The following is a 27,699-nucleotide window of genomic DNA, read 5'->3' on the forward strand; positions in this document are numbered from 1 at the left end:
ACGCAGCAGCAAATTAAATTGCATCCAGTGTTTATCTGCAAGGACAACAAACATTACAGACTGCAATTTTTAAAAAGAAATCTACATTTATTTTCATAGAAAATACAATAGAGAAAATGTTAACTTCAGTGTTAACATGTGATCATTGCAGTAACAAGGCAAAATTAAATCTTACTGAAGGATATTTCCAACAACACAATTTAATTACCATTTGTCCAGTTGAATATATAACACATATATATAAATATTTGTCTCTCAGCCATGAGCAAGTTTGATCAGTATGCACTTCACAGGAAGAGTTCAACGTCGTCTGAAGGCACGTGAGATTCTCCAGGCGTTGGGTTCCTCATAACGGTTGTACAGTGGTTCCAGTTTCTGCTGCCTCTTCTGCCGACTGAGACGCGTGGGGTCGGCGACTCTGTAGAAGGCCGGCGCAAACTCCACCAGCCAGCGAGGGTCGATGGTGGTCACCTCCCGCATATACTCCTTGGTGGTCAGCACAAGCTCGTGGTACACAAGCCTGAAGAACATGTAACAAGGACATGAGGAACAGTAAAGGTGATTGAGGCGACATACTACTATGACTTTTAGTAATTTTTGACGACATACTATACTATGACTTTTTTTTCATGATTTCAGACGACACTATACTATGACTCTTGTCATTATTTCTGAGGACATACTTTACTGTGACTTTTTTTCATGATTTTTGACGTCACACTATACTATGACTCTTGTCATTATTTTCGAGGACATATACCATGTCGTCAGAAATCTTGAAAAAAAGTCATAGTATAGTATGTCGTCCAAAATCATGAAAAAAAGTCATAGTATAGTATGTTGTCCGACATCATGAAAAAAAGTCATAGTATAGTATGTCGTCCGAAATCATGAAAAAAGTCATAGTATAGTATGTCGTCCAAAATCATGGCAAAAAAAAGTCATAGTATAGTATGTCGTCCAAAATCATGAAAAAAAAGTCATAGTATAGTATGTCGTCCAAAATCATGGAAAAAAAAAAATTCATAGTATAGGATGTCGTCCAAAATCCCAAAAAAAGTCATAGTATAGTATGTTGTCCAAAATCATGAAAAAAGGTCATAGTATACTATGTCGTCAGATATCTTGAAAAGTCATAGTATAATATGTCGTCCAAAATCATGAAAAAAAGTCATAGTATAGTATGTCGTCCAAAATCATGAAAAAAAGTCATAGTATAGTATGTCGTCCGAAATCATGAAAAAAAGTCATAGTATAGTATGTCGTCCAAAATCATGAAAAAAAGTCATAGTATAGTATGTCGTCCGACATCATGAAAAAAAAGTCATAGCATAGTATGTCGTCCAAAATCATGGAAAAAAAAAAATCATAGTACAGGATGTCGTCCAAAATCCCAAAAAAAGTCATAGTATAATATGTCGTCCAAAATCATGAAAAAAGGTCATAGTATAGCATGTCGTCAGAAATCTTGACAAAAAGTCATAGTATAATATGTCGTTTGAAATCATAAAAAAAAGTCATAGTATAGTATGTCATCCGAAATCATGAAAAGTCATAGTATAGTATGTCGTCTAAAATCATGAAAAAAAGTCATAGTATAGTATGTCGTCCAAAATCATGAAAAAAAGGTCATAGTATAGTATGTCGTCCAAAATCATGAAAAAAAGTCATAGTATAGTATGTCGTCCAAAATCATGGAAAAAAAAAAATTCATAGTATAGTATGTCATCCGAAATCATGAAAAGTCATAGTATAGTATGTCGTCTAAAATCATGAAAAAAAGTCATAGTATAGTATGTCGTCCAAAATCATGAAAAAAAGGTCATAGTATAGTATGTCGTCCAAAATCATGAAAAAAGTCATAGTATAGTATGTCGTCCAAAATCATGGAAAAAAAAATTCATAGTATAGGATGTCGTCCAAAATCATGAAAAAAGTCATAGTATACTATGTCGTCAGAAATCTTGACAAAAAGTCATAGTATAATATGTCGTTTGAAATCATGAAAAGTCATAGTATAGTATGTCGTCCAAAATCATGAAAAAAGGTCATAGTATAGTATGTCGTCCGACATCATGAAAAAAAGTCATAATATAGTATGTCGTCCAAAATCATGAAAAAAAGTCATAGTATAGTATGTCGTCCAAAATCATGAAAAAAAAAATTCATAGTATAGTATGTCGTCCAAAATCCCCCCAAAAAAGTCATAGTATAGTATGTCGTCCAAAATCATGAAAAAAGTCATAGTATAGTATGTCGTCCGACATCATGAAAAAACGTCATAGTATAGTATGTCGTCCAAAATCATGAAAAAAAGTCATAGTATAGTATGTCGTCCAAAATCATGAAAAAAAAGTCATAGTATAGTATGTCGTCCAAAATCATGAAAAAAGTCATAGTATAGTATGTCGTCCAAAATCATGGCAAAAAAAAGTCATAGTATAGTATGTCGTCCGAAATCATGGCAAAAAAAGTCATAGTATAGTATGTCGTCCGAAATCATGGCAAAAAAAGTCATAGTATAGTATGTTGTCCGACATCATGAAAAAAAGTCATAGTATAGTATGTCGTCCAAAATCATGAAAAAAGTCATAGTATAGTATGTCGTCCAAAATCATGAAAAAAAGTCATAGTATAGTATGTCGTCCAAAATCATGAAAAAAGTCATAGTATAGTATGTCGTCCAAAATCATGAAAAAAAGTCATAGTATAGTATGTCGTCCAAAATCATGAAAAAAAGTCATAGTATAGTATGTCGTCCAAAATCATGAAAAAAAGTCATAGTATAGCATGTCGTCCAAAATCATGAAAAAAAGTCATAGTATAGCATGTCATCCGAAATCATGGAAAAAAGTCATAGTATAGCATGTCGTCCAAAATCATGAAAAAAAGTCATAGTATAGTATGTCGTCCAAAATCATGAAAAAAAGTCATAGTATAGTATGTCGTCCAAAATCATGAAAAAAGTCATAGTATAGTATGTCGTCCAAAATCATGAAAAAAAGTCATAGTATAGTATGTCGTCCAAAATCATGAAAAAAAGTCATAGTATAGTATGTTGTCCGACATCATGAAAAAAAGTCATAGTATAGTATGTCGTCCGAAATCATGAAAAAAAGTCATAGTATAGTATGTCGTCCAAAATCATGAAAAAAAGTCATAGTATAGTATGTCGTCCAAAATCATGAAAAAAGTCATAGTATAGCATGTCGTCCAAAATCATGAAAAAAGTCATAGTATAGTATGTCGTCCAAAATCATGAAAAAAGTCATAGTATAGTATGTCGTCCAAAATCATGGCAAAAAAAAGTCATAGTATAGTATGTCGTCCAAAATCATGGCAAAAAAAAGTCATAGTATAGTATGTCGTCCGAAATCATGGCAAAAAAAGTCATAGTATGTCGTCCAAAATCATGAAAAAAAAGTCATAGTATAGTATGTCGTCCGAAATCATGGCAAAAAAAGTCATAGTATAGTATGTCGTCCAAAATAATTAAAAAAGTCATAGTATATTATGTTGTTCAAAAATAATAAAAAAGTCATAGTATAGTATGTCGTCCAAAATCATGAAAAAAAGTCATAGTATAGTATGTCGTCCAAAATCATGAAAAAAAATTCATAGTATAGTATGTCGTCCAAAATCCCCCCAAAAAAGTCATAGTATAGTATGTCGTCCAAAATCATGAAAAAAGTCATAGTATAGTATGTCGTCCGACATCATGAAAAAACGTCATAGTATAGTATGTCGTCCAAAATCATGAAAAAAAGTCATAGTATAGTATGTCGTCCAAAATCATGAAAAAAGTCATAGTATAGCATGTCGTCCAAAATCATGAAAAAAGTCATAGTATAGCATGTCGTCCAAAATCATGAAAAAAAGTCATAGTATAGTATGTTGTCCAAAATCATGAAAAAACGTCATAGTATAGCATGTCGTCTAAAATCATGAAAAAAAGTTATAGTATAGTATGTTGTCCAAAATCATGAAAAAACGTCATAGTATAGCATGTCGTCCAAAATCATGAAAAAAAGTCATAGTATAGTATGTCGTCCGAAATCATGGCAAAAAAAGTCATAGTATGTCGTCCAAAATCATGAAAAAAAGTCATAGTATAGTATATCCTTCGAAATCATGAAAAAAAGTCATAGTATAGCATGTCGTCCAAAATCATGAAAAAAGTCATAGTATAGTATATCCTTCGAAATCATGAAAAAAAGTCATAGTATAGCATGTCGTCCAAAATCATGAAAAAAGTCATAGTATAGTATGTCGTCCAAAATCATGAAAAAAAGTCATAGTATAGTATGTCGTCCAAAATCATGAAAAAAAGTCATAGTATAGTATGTCGTCCAAAATCATGAAAAAAAGTCACAGTATAGTATGTTGTCCAAAATCATGAAAAAAGTCATAGTATAGCATGTCGTCCAAAATCATGAAAAAAAGTCATAGTATAGTATGTCGTCCAAAATCATGGCAAAAAAAGTCATAGTATGTCGTCCAAAATCATGGCAAAAAAAGTCATAGTATAGCATGTCGTCCAAAATCATGAAAAAAAGTCATAGTATAGTATGTCGTCCAAAATCATGAAAAAAAAGTTATAGTATAGTATGTCGTCTGAAATCATGAAAAAAAGTCATAGTATAGTATGTCGTCCGAAATCATGAAAAAAAAGTTATAGTATGTTGTCCGACATCATGAAAAAAAGTCATAGTATAGTATGTTGTCCAAAATCACGAAAAAAGTCATAGTATAGTATGTCGTCCAAAATCATGGAAAAAAAAAAATTCATAGTATAGGATGTCGTCCAAAATCCCAAAAAAAGTCATAGTATAGTATGTCGTCCAAAATCATGAAAAAAGGTCATAGTATACTATGTCGTCAGAAATCTTGACAAAAAGTCATACTATAATATGTCGTTTGAAATCATGAAAAATAGTCATAGTATAGTATGTCGTCCGAAATCATGAAAAGTCATAGTATAGTATGTCGTCTAAAATCATGAAAAAAAGTCATAGTATAGTATGTCGTCCAAAATCATGAAAAAAAGGTCATAGTATAGTATGTCGTCCAAAATCATGAAAAAAAGTCATAGTATAGTATGTCGTCCAAAATCATGAAAAAAAAAGTCATAGTATAGTATGTTGTCCAAAATCATGAAAAAAGTCATAGTATAGTATGTCGTCCAAAATCATGAAAAAAGTCATAGTATAGTATGTTGTCCAAAATCATGAAAAAAGGTCATAGTATAGTATGTCATCCAAAATCATGAAAAAAGGTCATAGTATACTATGTCGTCAGAAATCTTGACAAAAAGTCATAGTATAATATGTCGTTTGAAATCATAAAAAAAAGTCATAGTATAGTATGTCATCCGAAATCATGAAAAGTCATAGTATAGTATGTCGTCTAAAATCATGAAAAAAAGTCATAGTATAGTATGTCGTCCAAAATCATGAAAAAAGTCATAGTATAGTATGTTGTCCGACATCATGAAAAAAAGTCATAGTATAGTATGTCGTCCAAAATCATGAAAAAAGTCATAGTATAGTATGTTGTCCAAAATCATGAAAAAAGTCATAGTATAGTATGTCGTCCAAAATCATGGAAAAAAAAAAATTCATAGTATAGGATGTCGTCCAAAATCCCAAAAAAAGTCATAGTATAGTATGTCGTCCAAAATCATGAAAAAAGGTCATAGTATACTATGTCGTCAGAAATCTTGACAAAAAGTCATAGTATAATATGTCGTTTAAAATCATGAAAAAAAGTCATAGTATAGTATGTCGTCCGAAATCATGAAAAGTCATAGTATAGTATGTCGTCTAAAATCATGAAAAAAAGTCATAGTATAGTATGTCGTCCAAAATCATGAAAAAAGGTCATAGTATACTATGTCGTCAGAAATCTTGACAGAAAGTCATAATATAATATGTCGTTTGAAATCATAAAAAAAAGTCATAGTATAGTATGTCGTCCAAAATCATGAAAAAAAGGTCATAGTATAGTATGTCGTCCAAAATCATGAAAAAAGTCATAGTATAGTATGTCATCCGAAATCATGAAAAGTCATAGTATAGTATGTTGTCTGAAATCATTAAAAAAAAGTCATAGTATAGTATGTTGTCTGAAATCATTAAAAAAAAATGTCATAGTATAGTATGTCGTCCAAAATCATGAAAAAAGTCATAGTATAGTATGTCATCCGAAATCATGAAAAGTCATAGTATAGTATGTCGTCTAAAATCATAAAAAAAAGTCATAGTATAGTATGTCGTCCAAAATCATGAAAAAAAGTCATAGTATAGCATGTCGTCCAAAATCATGAAAAAAAGTCATAGTATAGTATGTCGTCCGACATCATGGCAAAAAAAGTCATAGTATAGTATGTTGTCCGACATCATGAAAAAAAGTCATAGTATAGTATGTTGTCCGACATCATGAAAAAAGTCATAGTATAGTATGTCGTCCAAAATCATGAAAAAAAAGTCATAGTATAGTATGTTGTCCGACATCATGAAAAAAAGTCATAGTATAGTATGTCGTCCGAAATCATGAAAAAAAGTCATAGTATAGTATGTCGTCCAAAATCATGAAAAAAAAGTCATAGTATAGTATGTCATCCGAAATCATGAAAAGTCATAGTATAGTATGTCGTCTAAAATCATGAAAAAAAGTCATAGTATAGTATGTCGTCCAAAATCATGAAAAAAAGGTCATAGTATAGTATGTCGTCCAAAATCATGAAAAAAGTCATAGTATAGTATGTCATCCGAAATCATGAAAAGTCATAGTATAGTATGTCGTCTAAAATCATGAAAAAAAGTCATAGTATAGTATGTCGTCCAAAATCATGAAAAAAAGGTCATAGTATAGTATGTCGTCCAAAATCATGAAAAAAAGTCATAGTATAGTATGTCGTCCAAAATCATGAAAAAAAGGTCATAGTATAGTATGTCGTCCAAAATCATGAAAAAAGTCATAGTATAGTATGTCGTCCGACATCATGAAAAAAAGTCATAATATAGTATGTCGTCCAAAATCATGAAAAAAGTCATAGTATAGTATGTCGTCCAAAATCATGAAAAAAAAAAAATTCATAGTATAATATGTCGTCCAAAATCCCCCAAAAAAGTCATAGTATAGTATGTTGTCCAAAATCATGAAAAAAAAAAGTCATAGTATGTCGTCCAAAATCATGAAAAAAAGTCATAGTATAGTATGTTGTCCGACATCATGAAAAAAAGTCATAGTATAGTATGTCGTCCAAAATCATGAAAAAAAGTCATAGTATAGTATGTCGTCCAAAATCATGGCAAAAAAAGTCATAGTATAGTATGTCGTCCAAAATCATGAAAAAAAAGTCATAGTATAGTATGTCGTCCAAAATCATAAAAGTCATAGTATAGTATGTCGTCCAAAATCATGAAAAAAAGTCATAGTATAGTATGTCGTCTAAAATCATGAAAAAAAGTCATAGTATAGTATGTCGTCCAAAATCATGAAAAAAAGGTCATAGTATAGTATGTCGTCTAAAATCATGAAAAAAAGTCATAGTATAGTATGTCGTCCAAAATCATGAAAAAAAGGTCATAGTATAGTATGTCGTCCAAAATCATGAAAAAAAGTCATAGTATAGTATGTCGTCCAAAATCATGGAAAAAAAAAAATTCATAGTATAGTATGTCGTCCAAAATCCCAAAAAAAGTCATAGTATAGTATGTCGTCCAAAATCATGGAAAAAAAAAATTCATAGTATAGGATGTCGTCCAAAATCCCAAAAAAAGTCATAGTATAGTATGTCGTCCAAAATCATGAAAAAACGTCATAGTATAGCATGTCGTCAGAAATCTTGACAAAAAGTCATAGTATAATATGTCGTTTGAAATCATGAAAAGTCATAGTATAGTATGTCGTCCAAAATCATGGAAAAAAGTCATAGTATAGTATGTCGTCCAAAATCATGAAAAAAAGTCATAGTATAGTATGTCATCCGAAACACTCAAAAAAAAGTCATAATATAGTATGTCCTCCAAAACCATGAAACAAGTCATAATATAGTATGTCATCCGAAATCATGAAAAAAGTCATAGTATAGTATGTCGTCCAAAATCCCCCCAAAAAAGTCATAGTATAGTATGTCGTCCAAAATCATGAAAAAAAAGTCATAGTATAGTATGTCGTCCGAAATCATGGCAAAAAAAGTCATAGTATAGTATGTCGTCCAAAATCATGAAAAAAAGTCATAGTATAGCATGTCGTCCAAAATCATGAAAAAAAGTCATAGTATAGTATGTTGTCCAAAATCATGAAAAAAAGTCATAGTATAGTATGTCGTCCAAAATCATGAAAAAAAGTCATAGTATAGTATGTTGTCCAAAATCATGAAAAAAGTCATAGTATAGTATGTTCAAAATCATTCAAAAAAGTCATAGTATAGCATGTCGTACAATCTCCTGAAAAAACTCATGAAAAAAGTCATAGTATAGCATGTCGTCCAAAATCATGAAAAAAAGTCATAGTATAGTATGTCATCCGAAATCATGGCAAAAAAAGTCATAGTATGTCGTCCAAAATCATGAAAAAAAGTCATAGTATAGTATGTTGTCCGATATCATGAAAAAAAGTCACAGTATAGTATGTTGTCCAAAATCATGAAAAAAGTCATAGTATAGCATGTCGTCCAAAATCATGAAAAAAAGTCATAGTATAGTATGTCGTCCAAAATCATGGCAAAAAAAGTCATAGTATGTCGTCCAAAATCATGAAAAAAAAGTCATAGTATAGCATGTCGTCCAAAATCATGAAAAAAAGTCATAGTATAGCATGTCGTCCAAAATCATGAAAAAAAGTCATAGTATAGTATGTCATCCAAATTCATGAAAAAAGTCATGGTATAGCATGTCGTCCAAAATCATGAAAAAAAAGTCATAGTATAGCATGTCGTCCAAAATCATGAAAAAACGTCATAGTATAGCATGTCGTCCAAAATCATGAAAAAAAGTCATAGTATAGTATGTCATCCGAAATCATGGCAAAAAAAGTCATAGTATGTCGTCCAAAATCATGAAAAAAAAGTCATAGTATAGTATGTTGTCCGACATCATGAAAAAAAGTCATAGTATAGTATGTCGTCCAAAATCATGAAAAAAGTCATAGTATAGTATGTCGTCCGAAATCATGAAAAAAAGTCATAGTATAGTATGTCGTCCGACATCATGAAAAAAAGTCATAGTATAGTATGTCGTCCGACATCATGAAAAAAAGTCATAGTATAGTATGTTGTCCAAAATCATGAAAAAAGTCATAGTATAGTATGTCGTCCAAAATCATGGAAAAAAAAAAATTCATAGTATAGGATGTCGTCCAAAATCCCAAAAAAAGTCATAGTATAGTATGTCGTCCAAAATCATGAAAAAAGGTCATAGTATACTATGTCGTCAGAAATCTTGACAAAAAGTCATACTATAATATGTCGTTTGAAATCATGAAAAAGTCATAGTATAGTATGTCGTCCGAAATCATGAAAAGTCATAGTATAGTATGTCGTCTAAAATCATGAAAAAAAGTCATAGTATAGTATGTCGTCTAAAATCATGAAAAAAAGTCATAGTATAGTATGTCGTCCAAAATCATGAAAAAAAGTCATAGTATAGTATGTCGCCCAAAATCATGAAAAAAGTCATAGTATAGTATGTCGTCCGAAATCATGAAAAAAAGTCATAGTATAGTATGTCGTCCGAAATCATGAAAAAAAGTTATAGTATAGTATGTCGTCCGAAATCATGAAAAAAAGTCATAGTATAGTATGTCGTCCAAAATCATGAAAAAAGGTCATAGTATAGTATGTCATCCAAAATCATGAAAAAAGGTCATAGTATACTATGTCGTCAGAAATCTTGACAAAAAGTCATAGTATAATATGTCGTTTAAAATCATGAAAAAAAGTCATAGTATAGTATGTCATCCAAAATCATGAAAAAAGGTCATAGTATACTATGTCGTCAGAAATCTTGACAAAAAGTCATAGTATAATATGTCGTTTAAAATCATGAAAAAAAGTCATAGTATAGTATGTCGTCTAAAATCATGAAAAAAAGTCATAGTATAGTATGTCGTCCAAAATCATGAAAAAAAAAATTCATAGTATAGTATGTTGTCCAAAATCCCCCAAAAAAGTCATAGTATAGTATGTCGTCCGAAATCATGAAAAAAAAAATTCATAGTATAGTATGTCGTCCGACATCATGGCAAAAAAAAGTCATAGTATAGTATGTCGTCCAAAATCATGGCAAAAAAAAGTCATAGTATAGTATGTCGTCCAAAATCCCCCAAAAAAGTCATAGTATAGTATGTCGTCTAAAATCATGAAAAAAAAAATTCATAGTATAGTATGTCGTCCGACATCATGGCAAAAAAAAGTCATAGTATAGTATGTCGTCCAAAATCATAGCAAAAAAAAGTCATAGTATAGTATGTCGTCCGAAATCATGGCAAAAAAAGTCATAGTATGTCGTCCAAAATCATGAAAAAAAAGTCATAGTATAGTATAGTATGTTGTCCGACATCATGAAAAAAAGTCATAGTATAGTATGTCGTCCAAAATCATGAAAAAAAGTCATAGTATAGTATGTCGTCCAAAATCATGAAAAAAAAAATTCATAGTATAGTATGTCGTCCGACATCATGGCAAAAAAAAGTCATAGTATAGTATGTCGTCCGAAATCATGGCAAAAAAAGTCATAGTATAGTATGTCGTCCAAAATCATGAAAAAAAAAATTCATAGTATAGTATGTCGTCCGACATCATGGCAAAAAAAAGTCATAGTATAGTATGTCGTCCAAAATCATGGCAAAAAAAAGTCATAGTATAGTATGTCGTCCGAAATCATGGCAAAAAAGTCATAGTATGTCGTCCAAAATCCCCAAAAAAGTCATAGTATAGTATGTTGTCCAAAATCATGAAAAAAAAGTCATAGTATAGTATGTCGACCAAAATCATGAAAAAAGTCATAGTATAGTATGTCGTCCGACATCATGAAAAAAAGTCATAGTATAGTATGTCGTCCGAAATCATGAAAAAAAAAAAAAATTCATAGTATAGTATGTCGTCCGAAATCATGGCAAAAAAAAGTCATAGTATAGTATGTCGTCCGAAATCATGGCAAAAAAAGTCATAGTATGTCGTCCAAAATCATGAAAAAAAAGTCATAGTATAGTATGTCGTCCAAAATCATGAAAAAAAGTCATAGTATAGCATGTCGTCCAAAATCATGAAAAAAAGTCATAGTATAGTATGTCGTCCAAAATCATGAAAAAAAGTCATAGTATAGTATGTCGTCCAAAATCATGAAAAAACGTCATAGTATAGCATGTCGTCCGAAATCATGAAAAAAAAAAAATTCATAGTATAGTATTGATATACACCATACACCAACCCTTCTAACAGCACATCATATTCAACAACAAAACAAACTAAAACAGGCAAACAAGGCACAATAGCAACAAAGTCAAAATTCAAAAGGCAACTTACACACTTTAAGCTCCTCTACCCTGCCCTTCTATGTCAGTATACAGTCTGATCCTCCATTTTCATATTTGATCAATATGTTATTTTAAACTTTTGTTTAAACCTACTTAATGTTCTACATGTTTTCAGTTCATTAGTACAACTGTTCCATAAACTCACTCCTTTAACTGAGATACACTGTTGTTTGGCATTGGCCCTCACCAATGTTTTTTTTAACATAAAAATACCTCTCAGAACATGTTGACTTTCTCTTTTTTGAAACAACTTTTGTATACTTTCAGGTAGTTTCAGTATTACAGCAGTACAATAAAGACTTACCATTCTGGCTGGCGGTTGAAGAGAGTACTCGAGGGGTGGAGGTACACCACCTGCTGGTCAATCAGGGTACGGTACCCATCATGAGGGTGCTTCCTGGCAGTGTTCCTGAAGAAACCACTGCAGATAGCTTTCTGGACTTGCACTGTTGCTTTTCCACATGACACCACGTCCAACTTGTGCCTACAGAATATTTAGTCTTGTTAAATATTTGTCTACAAGACTCAAAATCTGTTGTCAAAGTGTAAGATTTTTCATAATCGTGTACAGATGATGTTTAACAGAGGTCAAATACTGAGTTTTAAAGTTGGCATGCATTTAAATATATTGCTGAATATTTTCATACATCAAATACTGTGATTTAACAGTAATGTCTACAGTCAAATTATTAGTATTACACTGTGGAATGCATTCACATTTTTTCATCAGTATCAAATACAACAGAGACTGATAAGCGTTCCAGAGTTGAATTTGACACTCCTACCTGTCCATGATGCTGAGCATCTGCTTGCGTATATCCTGAGCTCTCTTTAAGGAGCGGGCCTGGATGAAGTTCTCGAAACACCATGGGTTGGAGAACTTGTTGTTCTTCCAGGAGTTGTAGACAGCCAACAGGGTCAGGTGGTCTCCCTCGAGCTGGGAAAACTTTGTCTTTTTCTGGTCAGCCTGGGCCTGTTTGTCCTGAAAACAGAAGGATTGAATTTAATCGATTGAATTGATCGTCTGATATTTCTGTTTTAAGCATGTCGTTGTGTGTTAGCCACATACCTTTGGTCTGTAAAAGATGTTCTGCACAGACAGCATTGACACGATGGTGAGCATCTCTTCACTGCAGCCCAGGTGGACGGACATGATCAACATCTTACACAACATGGGCTCCAGAGGAAACTCAGCCATCTGAAGGACAGATACAGGTGTTAATCAGATACAGGCAGTATGCATAATGAACAGTGGAGGGACCTCTTGAAGATCAAACCAAAGTGCAGACACTGGGCAAACCTATATCAGGTACTTGGTCACTCAAGCACTTCTTGCACAGATTAGAGGAGTAAATACTAAAGCCATAATAAATAACATCTGCAGGTTATGATGCAACAATCTGGCTGAGCACAGTGATATTCTTATTTTCATCACCCTTCTGCCCAAACGTGTGAGTAAGCCTTCATCATCCAGAGCCCCCAGAGTGTAGAGCTGCTCCATGGCTGTGATCAGAGTCTCCATTGGGGGAGCGTCCATGAAGTCAAATGCCAGGAGGTCATTTATACCCATGGCCTGGCGAGAGGAGGACGGAAATCTTGATTAACGTTTAGATCAAAATCACCAAAGACATGCATCATGTCTGACTGACTGATAACAACTGGTTCATGTAAGAGTCAGGACATTACCTTCAGAGACAGCACAGTGCTGGCCAAGTTGGTTCTCTGGATCTCAGGCACATTGGTCGTCAGCATCTCGTCTCTGTAGGCTCTCTCAGTGTAGAGTCTGTAACACTTCCCTGGACCGGTTCTGCCGGCTCGGCCCGCCCTCTGCTTGGCCTGGGCCTGAAACACATCGGGAAGTGTTAAAAGGATGTTGTAGTAAAGAGATGTCCATTCAGGTTTTCAGCAGAGGATAAACACCGCTGAGGCTGACAAGTAGGAGAAATGTAAAACTGTTAGGGCTGTACCCGATTATGCATTTGAAAGTTTGAACGGAGTTCGGCGAGACATTCAAGGTGACAGTAATGTTCATGTAATATAGCGAAAAAAGCTAAGTTAGCCCTCTGAGCTAATGCATGCTATGCTAACAGCACGTGTTCACTCTGCAGCTACATCTGGGGACTGAAACATCCCAAGAAGTACACTGCACACTAGGCAGCCTCCTAAAAGTCGACCAAACGTTAGTCGACTAGAAAGGTCATTAGTCCACAAGATTTCATTGGTCGCTTAGTTGCAGAAAAACAAACAAACACACGTGAAACTCTATTAGGAGCTGCACCTTGTCAAAATAAATCAAAACCTATATGACTGGACCATGTGTGACTTTAATTTGAAAGGGCAGACACAGGAAGTGTCCACGCTCAGCAGTCAGACAGGAGTCAGGTTGATTTCCAGGGCTGGTACCTGCGGTTATTCCACAGGCTAGTTAATAACATGTCGGGCAGGAAATCCAAAGTGTGGGATCATTTTGAGAAGGTGAAGGACGAACCCAAGGTGATATGTAAACTCATCTTCATTGGTCGACTACAAACATGACGTATCATCTGAAACATGGAAGTAGCTACATGCCCATTAGCCCACAGCGTCATTAACAGGCGGCTCGCTCAGTGTGTGACGTGCACTTGGAGATAAAATATAGGCCTATATTAATGAAGGTTCATTAGTACGGTTTTGTATTTCTCTGTAATGTAGCACAGTGTTCTGTACTATTCTTATGTGCGGACAACTAGTCGACTAATAGCTCTAAATGACGACTATTGGTGGACTAGAAAAATTGTTAGTCGGAGGACAGCTCTAAACTTGTTCACTTCCTGTGTTAAAATGGCTGACCTGTGAGATGGGAGTCACCACCAGCTGGTCGATGCCCGTCTTGGAATTATACACGATCTGTTTAACAAAGCCGGGGTCCACCACATAGTAGATTCCATCAATAGTGAGAGACGTCTCAGCAATGTTTGTGGCAATGATGACCTAAAGGTAAACAAAAACAAAAAGGAGAGTATCAGAAACTAATTATTCTTTAAGGTGTAAGTTTGTTCTGTTCTTCAATTCACCAAAGACAGATATTTTCAAGGTGTTATTCTGGAACTAGAATAAGAAGTAAAAGAGCTGGTGTCACTCTGTGCCAGTAACTTGCTGCTATCATCTAATCCACTGCAGTTCATCACCTTTCTGCTGCCTGGCGGTGCAGGGTCAAAGATCCTGGTCTGCATCTCACTGGGCAGGGCCGAGTAAACTGGCAGAATAATCAATTCAGGAACATCAGGCCCCAGTGACTTCATCCTCTCATACAGGATCTCACAAGCCGTGTCGATCTCTTCCTGTCCAGTCAGAAACACCAGGATGTCACCTGGATGCAGGATAGAGAGAAAAACATCTTTTATTTATTTAGTTTTACATAAAAGCTAATTTTACTTTGTCCCATAGAGACATGATCAAGTTTCTTATATACAACTCATAGTGAGATAGTTCTAGTGATACTTTTTTTTTTAAAATCAAAAAAATAAAGACTTAATTTTTAAAACGTAAAAATAAATAAATATAAAAATAATAAGAAATAAAAATAAATGAAGATAAAAATGAAATAAAACAGTAATAGTCAATCAAAAATCTAAGTTAAAAAAAATCAATAAATAAACAAAATAAAAATACAATTTACAATAAAAAATGGAAATGAAGGATAGAAGAAAAAATTAACAATAATTTAAGATGATTAAAGGAAACCCGTTTCTGACACAAGCGTACCTGGGGGCTCGGTCAGATGAATCTGCATGACTGTGATGAGACCGGCATCCAGGTAGTCTGTCTCAGGCTCTTTGGTGTAGAGGATCTCCACAGGGAAAGTTCTTCCTGGGATGGTGAAGATGGGAGCTTCAAAGAAATACTGGGAGAACTTGACAGAATCCAGAGTGGCAGAGGACACGATCAGTTTCATGTCTTTGCGTTTCTGTATCGTCTAAAAGGGACAGAGGACGTTATTCTATGAGAGACCACACTGTTTAATAATCTTTAGAAGTACTGTATGGTTTGAAGAATGTAAAAAAATAAAGTACCTTCTTGAGAAGGCCAAATAGCACATCGGTGTGGATTGTTCTCTCGTGGGCCTCATCTAGCATAATGAGGGAGTACTGACTCATGTCTGGGTCCAGCAGACATTCCCTTTGCAGCATACCATGGGTCATGTATTTGATTACTGTCTCAGTGCTGGTGCAGTCCTCAAAACGAATGGTGTAACCCACCTAAAATAAAGGTTAACGAATATATGCTAAATAATACAGAAGAGAGAGAAGAGAGACTCTGACTAAGAATTTCTCGTACAGATTAAGACGAATGACTCACCTCTTGTCCCAGACGGCAACCGTACTCCTCAGAGACTCTCTTGGCCACTGACATGGCGGCCACACGACGGGGCTGCGTGCAGCCAATCTTGCCCCGGGAGGTGTAACCTGCCTCCGCCAGGTACTGAGTGATCTGTGTGGTCTTACCGGAGCCAGTTTCTCCAACTACAATCAAGATCTGATTGTCGTGGACAGCCTGCCGAAAGACAGAATTAATTGTTGAGGTGATTAAGAGACATTAAAGGGATAGTTTGGATTTTTTGAAGGGTGTCTATGTCTATAGTCATTATCTACACTAGATGTCAGTCGGCTCACCTCTAGTTTAAGAAGTCAGGCAGGAGTCCGACACAGAAGCTAAGTGATGCACTGCTGTGGACGAAAGCAGCAGCAAAATGTTTGTGCTCTCTACACCTTAGTGTTTCTATGCAGGAACACAGAAGGGCAGGGAGGTTTGCTCTCTCTGCCTCAAGCTGTCCTTGTTTGCACATGGAAGGGCAGAGAGGTGTGCTCTCTACACCTTAGGCTTTCCACATAGGCATATGGAAGGGCTGAGAGGTGTGCTCTCTCTGCCTCAGGCTTTCCTTGTCAACACGTGGAAGGGCAGAGAGGTGTACTCTTTACAACTTAGGCTTTCCATGTAGGCGCATGGGAGGGCGGAGAGATGTGCTCTCTACAACTTAGGCCTTCCATGTAGGCGCATGGAAGGGCGGAGAGGTGTGCTCTCTACAACTTAGGCTTTCCATGTAGGTGCATGGGAGGGCGGAGAGATGTGCTCTCTACAACTTAGGCTTTCCATGTAGGCGCATGGGAGGGCGGAGAGATGTGCTCTCTACAACTTAGGCTTTCCATGTAGGCGCATGGGAGGGCGGAGAGATGTGCTCTCTACAACTTAGGCTTTCCATGTAGGCGCATGGGAGGGCAGAGAGGTGTGCTCTCTCTGCCTTAAGGCTTTCCATGTCAACGCGTGGAAGGGCGGAGAGATGTGCTCTCTACAACATAGGCTTTCCATGTAGACACATGGAAGGACGGAGAGGTGTGCTCCCTACACCTTAGGCTTTCCATGTATGCACATGGGAGGGCGGAGAGGTGTGCTCCCTACACCTTAGGCTTTCAATATAGCCACATGGAAGAGCAGAGAAGTGTGCTCTCTCCACTTTAGGCTTTCTGCATAGGCCTAGGAAAGGCAGAGAGGTCCCAGAACAGAGTCATAGTGCCAAATATAATAGTGCCAATGGAATTAAAGTCTTCTTTGACGAAAGTGGTCCGGACTGAAATATATTTCGCTGCTGCCCCTGTCCACTGCAGTGCATTGCTGAACTTCCGTGGCAGTACTCCAGCCTGCTTCTCAAAACTGGGGGTGTGCCGACTGCCATCTACATTTGGTAATACACTGTCTATGGATAAGAACCTCATATAACCCCATTTCAAAAAGACAGATACATCCCTTTAAAGTGGATGCAGTGATGGCTCAGTGGGTAGATGTGCATCTTGTAGGTTGTAATGTGGGTACAGGTCTCGTTCAACACCTTATAGACATCTTTCAAAAGTCCCAATCTCTCATTCAGTTTTCTGATCATTTCCAATGTAATCTGTGTGTCTGTCTCTCCACTGCTCGTACCTGAACCAGCTGTTCCTTCAGCTTGAAAATAGGCAGACTCTCTCTCTGCTGCAGGATGGAAAGCTCTGTCCTCTTGCCATATGACACCTGGTTCCCCCCGAAGGCGTATCTCTTCCATTCTGGGAGATCGATAGGCATAGCGCCAATGCCTCTCATGTTGGCGGCAATCTGCCTTCCTTCATCTGTACAGGAGAGGAACAGGGACTAATGTAAAGTTCCGGCGAGAGCCCTCTCTTTTGTGTAATCAAGATGAACTGCGACGATAATGAACTTCCTAACAAGCTTTTTTTTTGTACTAAACGATGAGTCAGAGGTAGTGACCAGGGCTGGAAGGAACTCCGATAGGCCCTCAGGCTGCGGAAGACAGCGTCACAGTGCATTATGATTCTCTGTGTGGCGGCGTAAACTCGTGGGGAAGCCAGATAATCATCTCCAGCCATGCCATGGTAACAATGTAACAGAGTAATAGACCCGGTGCAAGACAGACCGGTCAATTTAATTTTCAACATTTTAAATCTCTGACTCAACATGGATTGATTTTGACCTTTAATTAATATCCGGTTGAAATGTTTGTCCCACTGACGCTTGAGAATCACACAGTCGGGGGTTGCATTCATTTAAATCTATAATGAGGTGTTTGCTGGATTATTAAAAACGTGTGGTGCAGGTCCTTACAGTCAGGCATCGGGTCGATCCAGTTCTTGTGGAGACCAGTGGGGATGGAGTCCAACTCTGCTGCACGAGCGGCCTGCTTCAGCTCCCTCCTCTCCTTAGAAAGAGCACTCTGCATCATGGCTGCTTGGGAAAGAGAGCCGTCTGGATTCTAAAGGACAAAATGAAAACAAGTGCAGGTGTGAAGATAGAGGAACAAATGTTATCAAACTTTTGCCCAGTTACTCTTACTCAGAGATTCTGTAGAAAGATTACTGACAATGTGCTGTGAAGTTCAGCTCGTTAGCCTGTGCCAGATTTACCGTCCCTCTCGCTCTCACTGCCTGTCTCTTTATACATCATGACCTTTCACCTGTCCTGTGCATGAGGGCGGCATGGTGGCACAGTGGTTAGCACTGTCACCTCACAAGAAGAGGGTTTCTGGTTCGAACCCAGGGTGGGGGAGCCCTTCTGTGTGGAGTTTGCATGTTCTCCCCATGTCAGCGTGAGTTTCCTCCAGGTGCTCCAGCTTCCTCCCACAGTCCAAAGACATGCAGGTTAATTGGTGACTCTAAATTGTCCATAGGTGTGAATGTGAGTGTGAATGGTTGTCTGTCTCTATGTGTCAGCCCTGTGATAGTCTGGTGACCTGTCCAGGGTGTACCCTGCCTCTCACCCAGTGTCAGCTGGGATAGGCTCCAGCCCCCCGTGACCCCTAACACGATAAGTGGTTATGGAAAATGAATGAATGAGTATTAAATATTCTATGGAGGTTGCTGTGACAGAAGTCATTATTTTAATTAGCTAACACATGATATTAGGAGGTGTGAAATGCAACACACACACACACACAGAGTCATGTACCTTCACTATCTTCACCGGGCTCATGTTCATGGTCCATTTCGTCTGTCCCCTCAGAAACGGTGGCTCCTCTTCCACCAGGTCGATCTCTATGTCTTCATCTGTGGAGGGAACATTTACAGATTATCATGCAGTATAACTTTTGTGACGGCCCTCCTGCTGTGTGTGTTTTACTCTGGTCTGTCTGTTCACTGTTGTCGTGCAGGTGCTGGCAGGCTAAAATAATAAGTGCATCTGGGAGCACCGGGCCAGTCTACCAGGGGCATTTATTAAAGACCTGGCTGTTCTGCCAGCTTTCTCTCTCCCTTCATCCAGCATGTTCTTGTTCAGCTGGCTTCGGCCCGGTTCCTAATTTGAGTTCCACACCATATAACACCTTGCATACATCACCCACTCACTCATTCATCTGCGGACACACTGAAACACAGACGTACAAACCTCATGACTTCTCTATATGCACCTTTCAGTTTGATATCATGTGTCTCCAGTTTGTCATGGCTTGTGAGTTGGGTCGTGACACTTTCATTTAGCAAAAACCCCAGAAAAAGAAGTTCAGAGTTTCACCTTCATCGTCATCTATTTTGGGAAGGATCCCCGTCTCCTCGTCAAATTCTGGGAACTCCTCTTTAGGAAGGACGTTGGCTGCAATCATCTGCACGGGAAAAAAATATTTAACATAAATTGGATGGTTAAAAAAAGACGATATCACCACTGAGGAGGTATTTAACGGTTTAAGAATCTGTTTGATTTTTGATGAATACCTGTTTAATTTCCCATTTTTCAAGGTCGGTGATTTTGGTGAGCCGTTTGCGCTCTGATGGGTCTTCCTCTAATTCAAGCATGCTGGCTTCAATTGGACGGTCGGGGTTCCTCAAGGCTTCGTCTCTGACTACAGGCTCAATGTTTCTTCTCCGGTTTGGGTTCAGGTCCTCCCCTGTCTCCTGGTCCACATCCTGGAAACATGCAAACAATTACTATTTCTAGTCAACATTTAAGAAACCAATTACCATATGTGAGTGTTTTTGCAAATTAAAAAAAAGTCACAATTGTAATTTAAATGTTATAACCATTAAACAGTGTAATAAATTCACATTGGATTTAATGTCATAAATCATGTCATGCATGGTTTATGATTCCCCTACAGTAACTAACTAAACAACAGCAGCTACAAACATTTGCTTTTATTTGACAAGCTACATGTGTGATGTGCTACTGTGTGTGGCTTCATATCTTTTTTGTGTAACACCTGTTCTTTCTCCAGGTATCTTTGTTGAGCCAAAGATGAAATTACATACATCATGTTGCAGTATCAGCCCTCATTTCATTTTATATAGGAGAGTTTTGAAATAGTAAATTCAGAGATGCAGGAAAATATGAACATGGAAACAAGACTAAATGTAGGTGCATTAAATGTGCATAACATAAAGGGGAAAAAAAATAAAAAAATAATTAAAAGTGAAGCACCTATTTTTAAAAACTGGGGACAAACCATGTCCTAGCAAAAAAACCCTGAATGTTATAACTGACCGACACACCTGACCGACAAGATGAGAGATAAGAGTCACTGACTTTGTCACAGGGATGAATAGCTTTTGAGAGACCTTTAAATTAATTTATTTATGTTTGTGTTTTGTACTTTTTTCCTACTTTTTATAATAATTTGTAAAATAAACTATGTTTATAAACAACAAAGTGTTTAAAGAAAGGAATAAGCAGCCCGTTAGGGTTTAAACAAGTAAAACATTTTATATGGTTACTATGTCGTGTCTCCTTGAATACTCTTAATTCACCTGGATACTTTTACAGCAACGAAGGGACAGAAACTTTGACCTTACTGAGGAGGTGTGGTCGACCCTGTTGCTAGGTGTGATGCATTCTTTTAACAGATGTGATTGGTTGTCACAGACACACCCTTTTGTGAGCCTGCAAGGTGTAGACACCCAGTGGAACTGAAATGAACCGCTGACTGTGAAAGTGTTGTCACTGTCAGTGTGATCACTCTGCTGAGGGAAGGTTGAGACAGACAGAAGTCATCACTGCTGTACTGCTGCATTTTTCCAGTTTTCGAAATATCTCAGTGTTGTGATCACTTTGTTTCTGGTGTTATAGCGTTAGGTGGGAAATGTGTGCATACCCCCACACGTATTATCCCTGCATGATCTAATCTGTGGTATGTCATTAACTCACTGTCATCCAGTGTTTGGAGAATATTTCTCAGCCCTCTTTGTGTTTTCACAATTTTCTCTTCTGCATTAGAAACCCTTAAGCTCTTAAAAGTCCTCCTCCCTGCTCCTAACAGCTTTTCACCTCAGGAGCTCTTTTAAAGTCTGAGATACTCTGTAAATAACTTTTATCTTTACAAGGACCTTGTCTTAACTTTAAGGGGAAATTCTAAGAAAACATCACAATTCTTAAAATTTCGTCACCAGTACGAGGAAGTTTTGTGAATACGGCTCCTGATCTTTTAAACGTGACTCACCTTCATGCTGAGGCTGGCTTTGGTCCCAGTGAACGACAGCACTTTGACCTTCACCTTTTGACCTTTGGCGACCACGTCAGCCACATTGGCTATACGTCCTTCTTTGCGCAACTCTGAGATGTGCACCAGACCCTCCCAACGTTTCCTGCAGACAGTAACAGTTCAGGTCAGGTTACAGGTCCGGTTCAGGGTGCAAACACCAGAAGACCATCACATAGAAACACTGAAACAAATGCATAGATGATATCTAGAAATATCGAAATAATTAGAAGTAAGTCAAACAAGCAAACTGACATCCTGAAAAAAAAAGAAAGACAGTCAGTAATTAGCGGAGTCACCTGAGGCCCTCCAGCTGCACAAAACAGCCAAACTGCATGATGCTGCTGATTTTGCCGGTGTAGATGTCGCCCACAACGGGCTCCTCTGGAGGAGGGCGATCCACAAGTCTGTCGCGACAGTGGTCAGAGTCTCTGTCGTCCTTCTTGTTGTTCCCATCGTCTCTGTGAGGGCTTGGCGGATGGTCACTCCAGCGAGACACTCGCTTCCTTTTGCGTGGAGGGTTTGTTTCTCCATCACGATCTTGTGAACTGGAGCGAGGATGAATTTGCTTAAGTCCAATTTGTCTGTTTGTGTCTCGACTTCTGTCACTGTGCAAATTCCCGTCTGATCTGAGGAACAAATGGGGAAAACAGAAGTCCAGTTTTTTTAAATGTTGTCATTGTGAGGCGGTTATGAAGTTTTAAAATATATTATTAAGTGTTCATTGATTTCTTGTTTTGTTGTTATTTTCCAAATGGCAGATCTCCAATTTAATTACGAAACTCCTTTTTTAATCACCTGTTATCAGAGCTGGTTCCACAGACGTTTGGCATGAGCATCTCCAGCTCCTTCATGGCTGCTGCTGCCACCTGCTCATCTGTATCTGTGTGTCGTGGTGGGATCTGATGGAGAGAACACAAACAGCTCCATAACTCCTATGAACTGTAAAGTTTTCCCACTGACAAAGAGTTGTGTTCAGCTATAAGATATGAAGGTTTAAGGTTTGTAATCCATTTAGAAGACGCCTTACCGTCCACACTGGATCATCTGGTCTACATAACGCAGGATATTTCTCCTTCAGCTTGTCCTTCTCACTCTTCGGCCTGAGCTCCGTCTGATGAGCTGTCATACACAACACAGAAGAGATCATTTAACAGTGGACTCTTAGCTGAAAACATGTGGCAGTTGATAACTGTTACACAGCAACATTTGGCCTCATGACATGTTTTCTTCTATAAGAAGAGAATATACAGAAACTGTATACTGGGAAAACACTCTGACAACTTTGTTGTAACTTTTCAGGAGTCACTGCTTATTGACTTTGGACTTTTACAAGCGGACACACCTTCCACAAAAGAAATGACAGCGTGTCGAGCTTTGGAGAGACTGACGTATATTTTAAAAAAAGAAGAATAAGAACTTTATTCATTTGTGGAGTGCTTACGTGGACTTCTTGTAAAGTATAATAATAATTTGAATAATTTGAAGCTTTTTGCAAATCATGCACTGCTGGGATTATAATTTTACACAATTATTTCTTTTATTTATTTATTATGTACTTTTATTATTAGTATTATTATTTTAATTATTTATTTATTTTATTCTATTTTTTATTTTTTTAATGCCAGGGTTGGGGATATCATACTTATTTTCTTAGTTGAAATGTTACTGTTCATGTTTAATGTTTAAAAACTCAAAAAAGATTGTTAAAAAAAAAAAATACAGACAATTATACAAAATATACCTTAAAAAAAATCAGAAATACTAATCTCTGATGAAAATTCACAGGGAATGGGGCGTCGGTGGCTTAGTGGTAGAGCAGGCGCCCCATGTACAAGGCTGCTGCCGCAGCGGCCTGGGTTCGACTCCAGCCTGTGGCCCTTTGCTGCATGTCACTCCCCCTCTCTCTCCCCCTTTCACGCTTGTCTGTCCTATCCATTAAAGGCTAAAAATGCCGAAAAAAATATATCTAAAATAAAAATTCACAGGGAATCTGTTAGAAATTCATCCAAACTTCCTGTTTATTGCCTTTTATTGCGTTCACTATCGGAAGTAATCGTACAGTTTATTAGTTGCTCTGTACTGTTATTGTTATGCACTGAATATAATGTGAAACATCTGTTAAATACATTGTCACTTAGTCAGGGATTTATTCAAGAATAGAAAGGGGTCCCTCAAGGTAAAAGGTTGGCAACTAGGGATGCACAATGATATCAGCACGTCATCGGTATCAGAGGATAGCGGATAGGATAGGCTTTTATTGCACAATGAATGAATATTACATATTAAAAAGCACTGTATTTCATGTCTCCATCTGCTGGAGGGCCATCATGATAAGAGTATGTGTGCATAATATGATGTTAATTCCACTACAGAAGAGACTTGATGATCACTAAAATTAGTTGGGGAAAAAAGTGGATATATCGAAATCAGTATTGGTCATCGGTCAAATGAGTTGTTACATATCGGCAAAAAACCCAATGTTGTGTATCCCTAGTTATCAATTTCACAGCAGTTGTAGTGAGGAGCCATTTTATTTTTCAGAGTTGCAAAGAGTCCTTTTAATATTAATCAAAATACTAATTTCTAAACTGTAATTCTGATGTAGTTTTGATTAAGAAGGGCTATAGAGTTTACCTGTTATGGTTTAAACACACCTCCACCTTTCAGGAAACCAGAAAGTGAGACAGGAGTCCTTGTGATATAGCTTACTTCTTTTATGGCTGATTAAATCATGTTTAAAAGGGGCAGAGATTTTCATAAAAAAATGTATTTCAAAACAAAGATGGTTGTACGATGAATGAATATCACATACATTGAAAAGTATTGTATTTCATGTCTCCATCTGCTGGTGGGCCATAAGAATATGCATGTATAATATGATGTTAATTCCACTACAGAAGAGACTTGACATTGATTAAAATAAAGTGAGGAAAAAGATGAATATATATATCCATATCAGTATCAAATGAGTTGTTATATATCTGCAAAAAAAATCCGATATTATGCATCCCTATGGGAACCACTGATATAAGCCATTTCTTATAAATGTTTGTCAAAATTTAAAGAAAATATAAAGAAGTAATTCATGTAGACAGAAATGTTGCTGCTTCACAGGACTGACACAGGTCTTATTACATGAAATCAATGTGTACAAAGTGTCTGTACCTTTACTTGTAGATGGTGAGGGTCGCATGGTCTGAATAAGTCTGAGTAAATTACCAATAAACGTGTCCTGAAAGGAGAAACATATAAGGGTTTAGTGTGAAAACACATGGCACAAATATTTATTAAAATCAAAGTGTTTGTTTATTTTCACACTCACAGAAAAGTCTGCTCCATTTTCACACAGAGCTGCTTTGAACTTCTCAAATGTTGGATGTTTTTCTGCCAAACTGATGATAAATTCAGCTGAAAGACATCAACAGCAGTTTAGCCACACATGCTAACTGAGACATGATAAAGATTGACACCTGTTTGTTAGGAAGCAGCAAGCTAACATCTGAAGCAGCTAGCTAACATCTGTAGCAGCAAGCTAACATCTGAAGCAGCTAGCTAACATCTGTAGCAGCAAGCTAACATCTGAAGCAGCTAGCTAACATTAGCTCTGAGAAAGCATCGCTGTTACGGAGCGGAACGTTACCCAGATCTTTCTCGCTTATTCCCAGATGATTCTCCAGCTCCGTGCACACCTTCGACACCAAAGATAAATATTCAAGACGTTGTATTTCGTCTAAAGCTGCCATTTCTTCTGTTTACTTAACCTGACCAGGAAGTGACTCTTCTTCTTTAGTTTGAACGCTCACGAAAGCGCTGCAGTGCTGCTGCCCCCTGCCGGCCAACAGGAGGATTACAGTAGTGGTGAATTTACAGGTACTTGAATATTTCCATTGCATGCTACTTTAGATTTTAATAGACTCTGGAGGCAAACATTGTTCATTACATTACATACATTATTTCAATTCAGGTTTATTTATAAAGCCCAATATCACAAGTCACAATTTGCCTCAGAGGGCTTTGCAGCATACAACATCTCTCTGTCCTTTGGACCCTCACAGCAAATATGGAAAACATCCCCCCAAAAAACCCTTTAACGGGGGAATAAATGGTAGAAACCTCAGGAAGACAAACTGAGAAGGAATCCCTCTTCCAGGATGGACAGATGTGCAACAGATGACCAGGAATTTATGGAATAATATAATATTCTTCCTTAACAAGGTACTTGGTACTGAAATGATACAAAGCCCAACACTCTGCATGCTACACTGAACAAAAATATAAATGCGACACTTTTGTTTTTGCTTCCATTTTTCTTTGAGCTGAATTCAAAGATCTAAAACATTTTCTATACACACTAAAGACCATTTCTCACAAATATTGTTCACAAATCTGTCTAAATCTGTGTTAGTGAGCACTTCTCCTTTGCCGAGATAATCCATCCCACCTCACAGGTGTGGCATATCAAGATGCTGATTAGACAGCATGAATATTGCACAGGTGTGCCTTAGGCTGGCCACAATAAAAGGCCACTCTAAAATGTTCAGTTTTATCACACAACACAATGCCACAGATGTCACAAGTTTTGAGGGAGCGTGCAATTGGCATGCTGATTGCAGGAATGTCCACCAGAGCTGTTGCCTGTGAATTGAATGTTCATTTCTCTACCATAAGCTGTTTCCAAAGGCATTTCAGACAATTTGGCAGTACATCCAACCGGCCTCACAACCACAGACCACGCGTAACCACACCAGCCCAGGACCTCCACATCCAGCATGTTCACCTCCAAGATCGTCTGAGACCAGCCACCCGGACAGCTGCTGCAACAATCATTTTGCAGTAACCAAAGAATTTCTGCACAAACTGTCAGAAACCGTCTCAGGGAAGCTCATCTGCATGCTCGTCGTCCTCATCGGGGTCTCGACCTGACTGCAGTTCGTCGTCGTAACCGACTTGAGTGGGCAAATGCTCACATTTGATGGCGTCTGGCACGTTGGAGAGGTGTTCTCTTCATGGATGAATGCAAGTTTTCACTGTTCAGGGCAAATGGCAGACAGCGTGTGTGGCGTCGTGTGGGGGGGCAGTTTGCTGATGTCAACGTTGTGGATCGAGTGGCCCATGATGGCGATGGGGTTATGGTATGGGCAGGCGTATGTTATGGACAACGAACACAGGTGCATTTTATTGATAGCATTTTGAATGCACAGAGATACCGTGACGAGATCCTGAGGCCCATTGTTGTGCCATTCATCCACGACCATCACCTCATGTTGCAGCATGATAATGCACGGCCCCATGTTGCAAGGATCTGTACACAATTCCTGGAAGCTGAAAACATCCCAGTTCTTGCATGGCCAGCATACTCACCGGACACATCACCCATTGAGCATGTTTGGGATGCTCTGGAACGGCGTATACGACAGCGTGTTCCAGTTCCTGCCAATATCCAGCAACTTGACACAGCCATTGAAGAGGAGTGGACCAACATTCCACAGGCCACAGTCAACAACCTGATCAACTCTATGCGAAGGAGATGTGTTGCACTGCGTGAGGCAAATGGTGGTCACACCAGATACTGACTGGTTTTGTGACACCCCCCCCCCAGTAAAGCAAAACTGCACATTTCAGAGTGGCCTTTTATTGTGGCCAGCCTAAGGCACACCTGTGCAATATTCATGCTGTCTAATCAGCATCTTGATATGCCACACCTGTGAGGTGGGATGGATTATCTCGGCAAAGGAAAAGTGCTCACATATTATAACAATATATAACAATATTTGAGGGAAATGGTCTTTTGTGTGTATAGAAAATGTTTTAGATCTTTGAGTTCAGCTCATGAAAAATGGGAGCAAAAACAAAAGTGTTGCATTTATATTTTTGTTCACTGTAGTTATAATACCAGAAGGGGCATGTTTGACAGGCCAACGAGTTTTATGGTATAGATTAGCTCTTAACACTGGCTGTAGGATAGTGCTTAGGCACTGAAAAAAACATGCCATCCCTTCTAATGAATGGTGTGGAGAAATAACTAAAATGGCAAGCTATGAACAACTAATTTTTAAACTGAACAACAAACTGGAGGTATTCTTTAAAATATGGGGCCCTTACTTAAACATGATATTGAATGATTAACTGATTGACAATGAGGTAATGCACTTAAGGCTCTTTCTCTTGCT

General features: G+C 37.4%; 1 protein-coding gene across 1 annotated transcript; it reads right to left on the reverse strand.

Moving 5' to 3' along the window:
- Positions 1-35: 35 nt before the first annotated feature.
- LOC125881325 (ATP-dependent RNA helicase DHX8-like) lies at positions 36-25,308 on the reverse strand. Its single transcript, XM_049564435.1, has 23 exons — positions 25,170-25,308; positions 24,852-24,937; positions 24,695-24,761; positions 22,557-22,648; positions 22,325-22,428; positions 21,826-22,155; positions 21,488-21,632; positions 19,770-19,961; positions 19,573-19,660; positions 19,012-19,109; positions 18,172-18,319; positions 17,497-17,678; positions 15,880-16,074; positions 15,594-15,779; positions 15,286-15,496; positions 14,709-14,890; positions 14,371-14,511; positions 13,228-13,383; positions 12,977-13,114; positions 12,611-12,739; positions 12,327-12,523; positions 11,846-12,025; positions 36-520 (listed from the first exon to the last, which is right to left on the reverse strand). The coding sequence occupies exons 1-23, from the start codon at positions 25,270-25,272 to the stop codon at positions 301-303; spliced, it is 3,570 nt and encodes a 1,189-aa protein (XP_049420392.1). The 5' UTR covers positions 25,273-25,308; the 3' UTR covers positions 36-300.
- Positions 25,309-27,699: the final 2,391 nt, after the last annotated feature.

Source organism: Epinephelus fuscoguttatus, linkage group LG20, assembly GCF_011397635.1.
Source record: "Epinephelus fuscoguttatus linkage group LG20, E.fuscoguttatus.final_Chr_v1".
Taxonomy (NCBI): domain Eukaryota; kingdom Metazoa; phylum Chordata; class Actinopteri; order Perciformes; family Serranidae; genus Epinephelus; species Epinephelus fuscoguttatus.

Bases quoted from the DNA above. Each gene is read 5' to 3' on its own strand.
- LOC125881325 (XM_049564435.1), bottom strand. From the start codon at position 25,272: ATGGCAGCTTTAGACGAAATACAACGTCTTGAATATTTATCTTTGGTG. The intron at 22,156-22,324 runs GTGATTAAAAAA...TTTGTTCCTCAG, and splicing joins GGAACCAGCTCTGATAACAG to ATCAGACGGGAATTTGCACA. The intron at 18,320-19,011 runs GTACATGACTCT...TTTGTCCTTTAG, and splicing joins GCCCGGTGAAGATAGTGAAG to AATCCAGACGGCTCTCTTTC.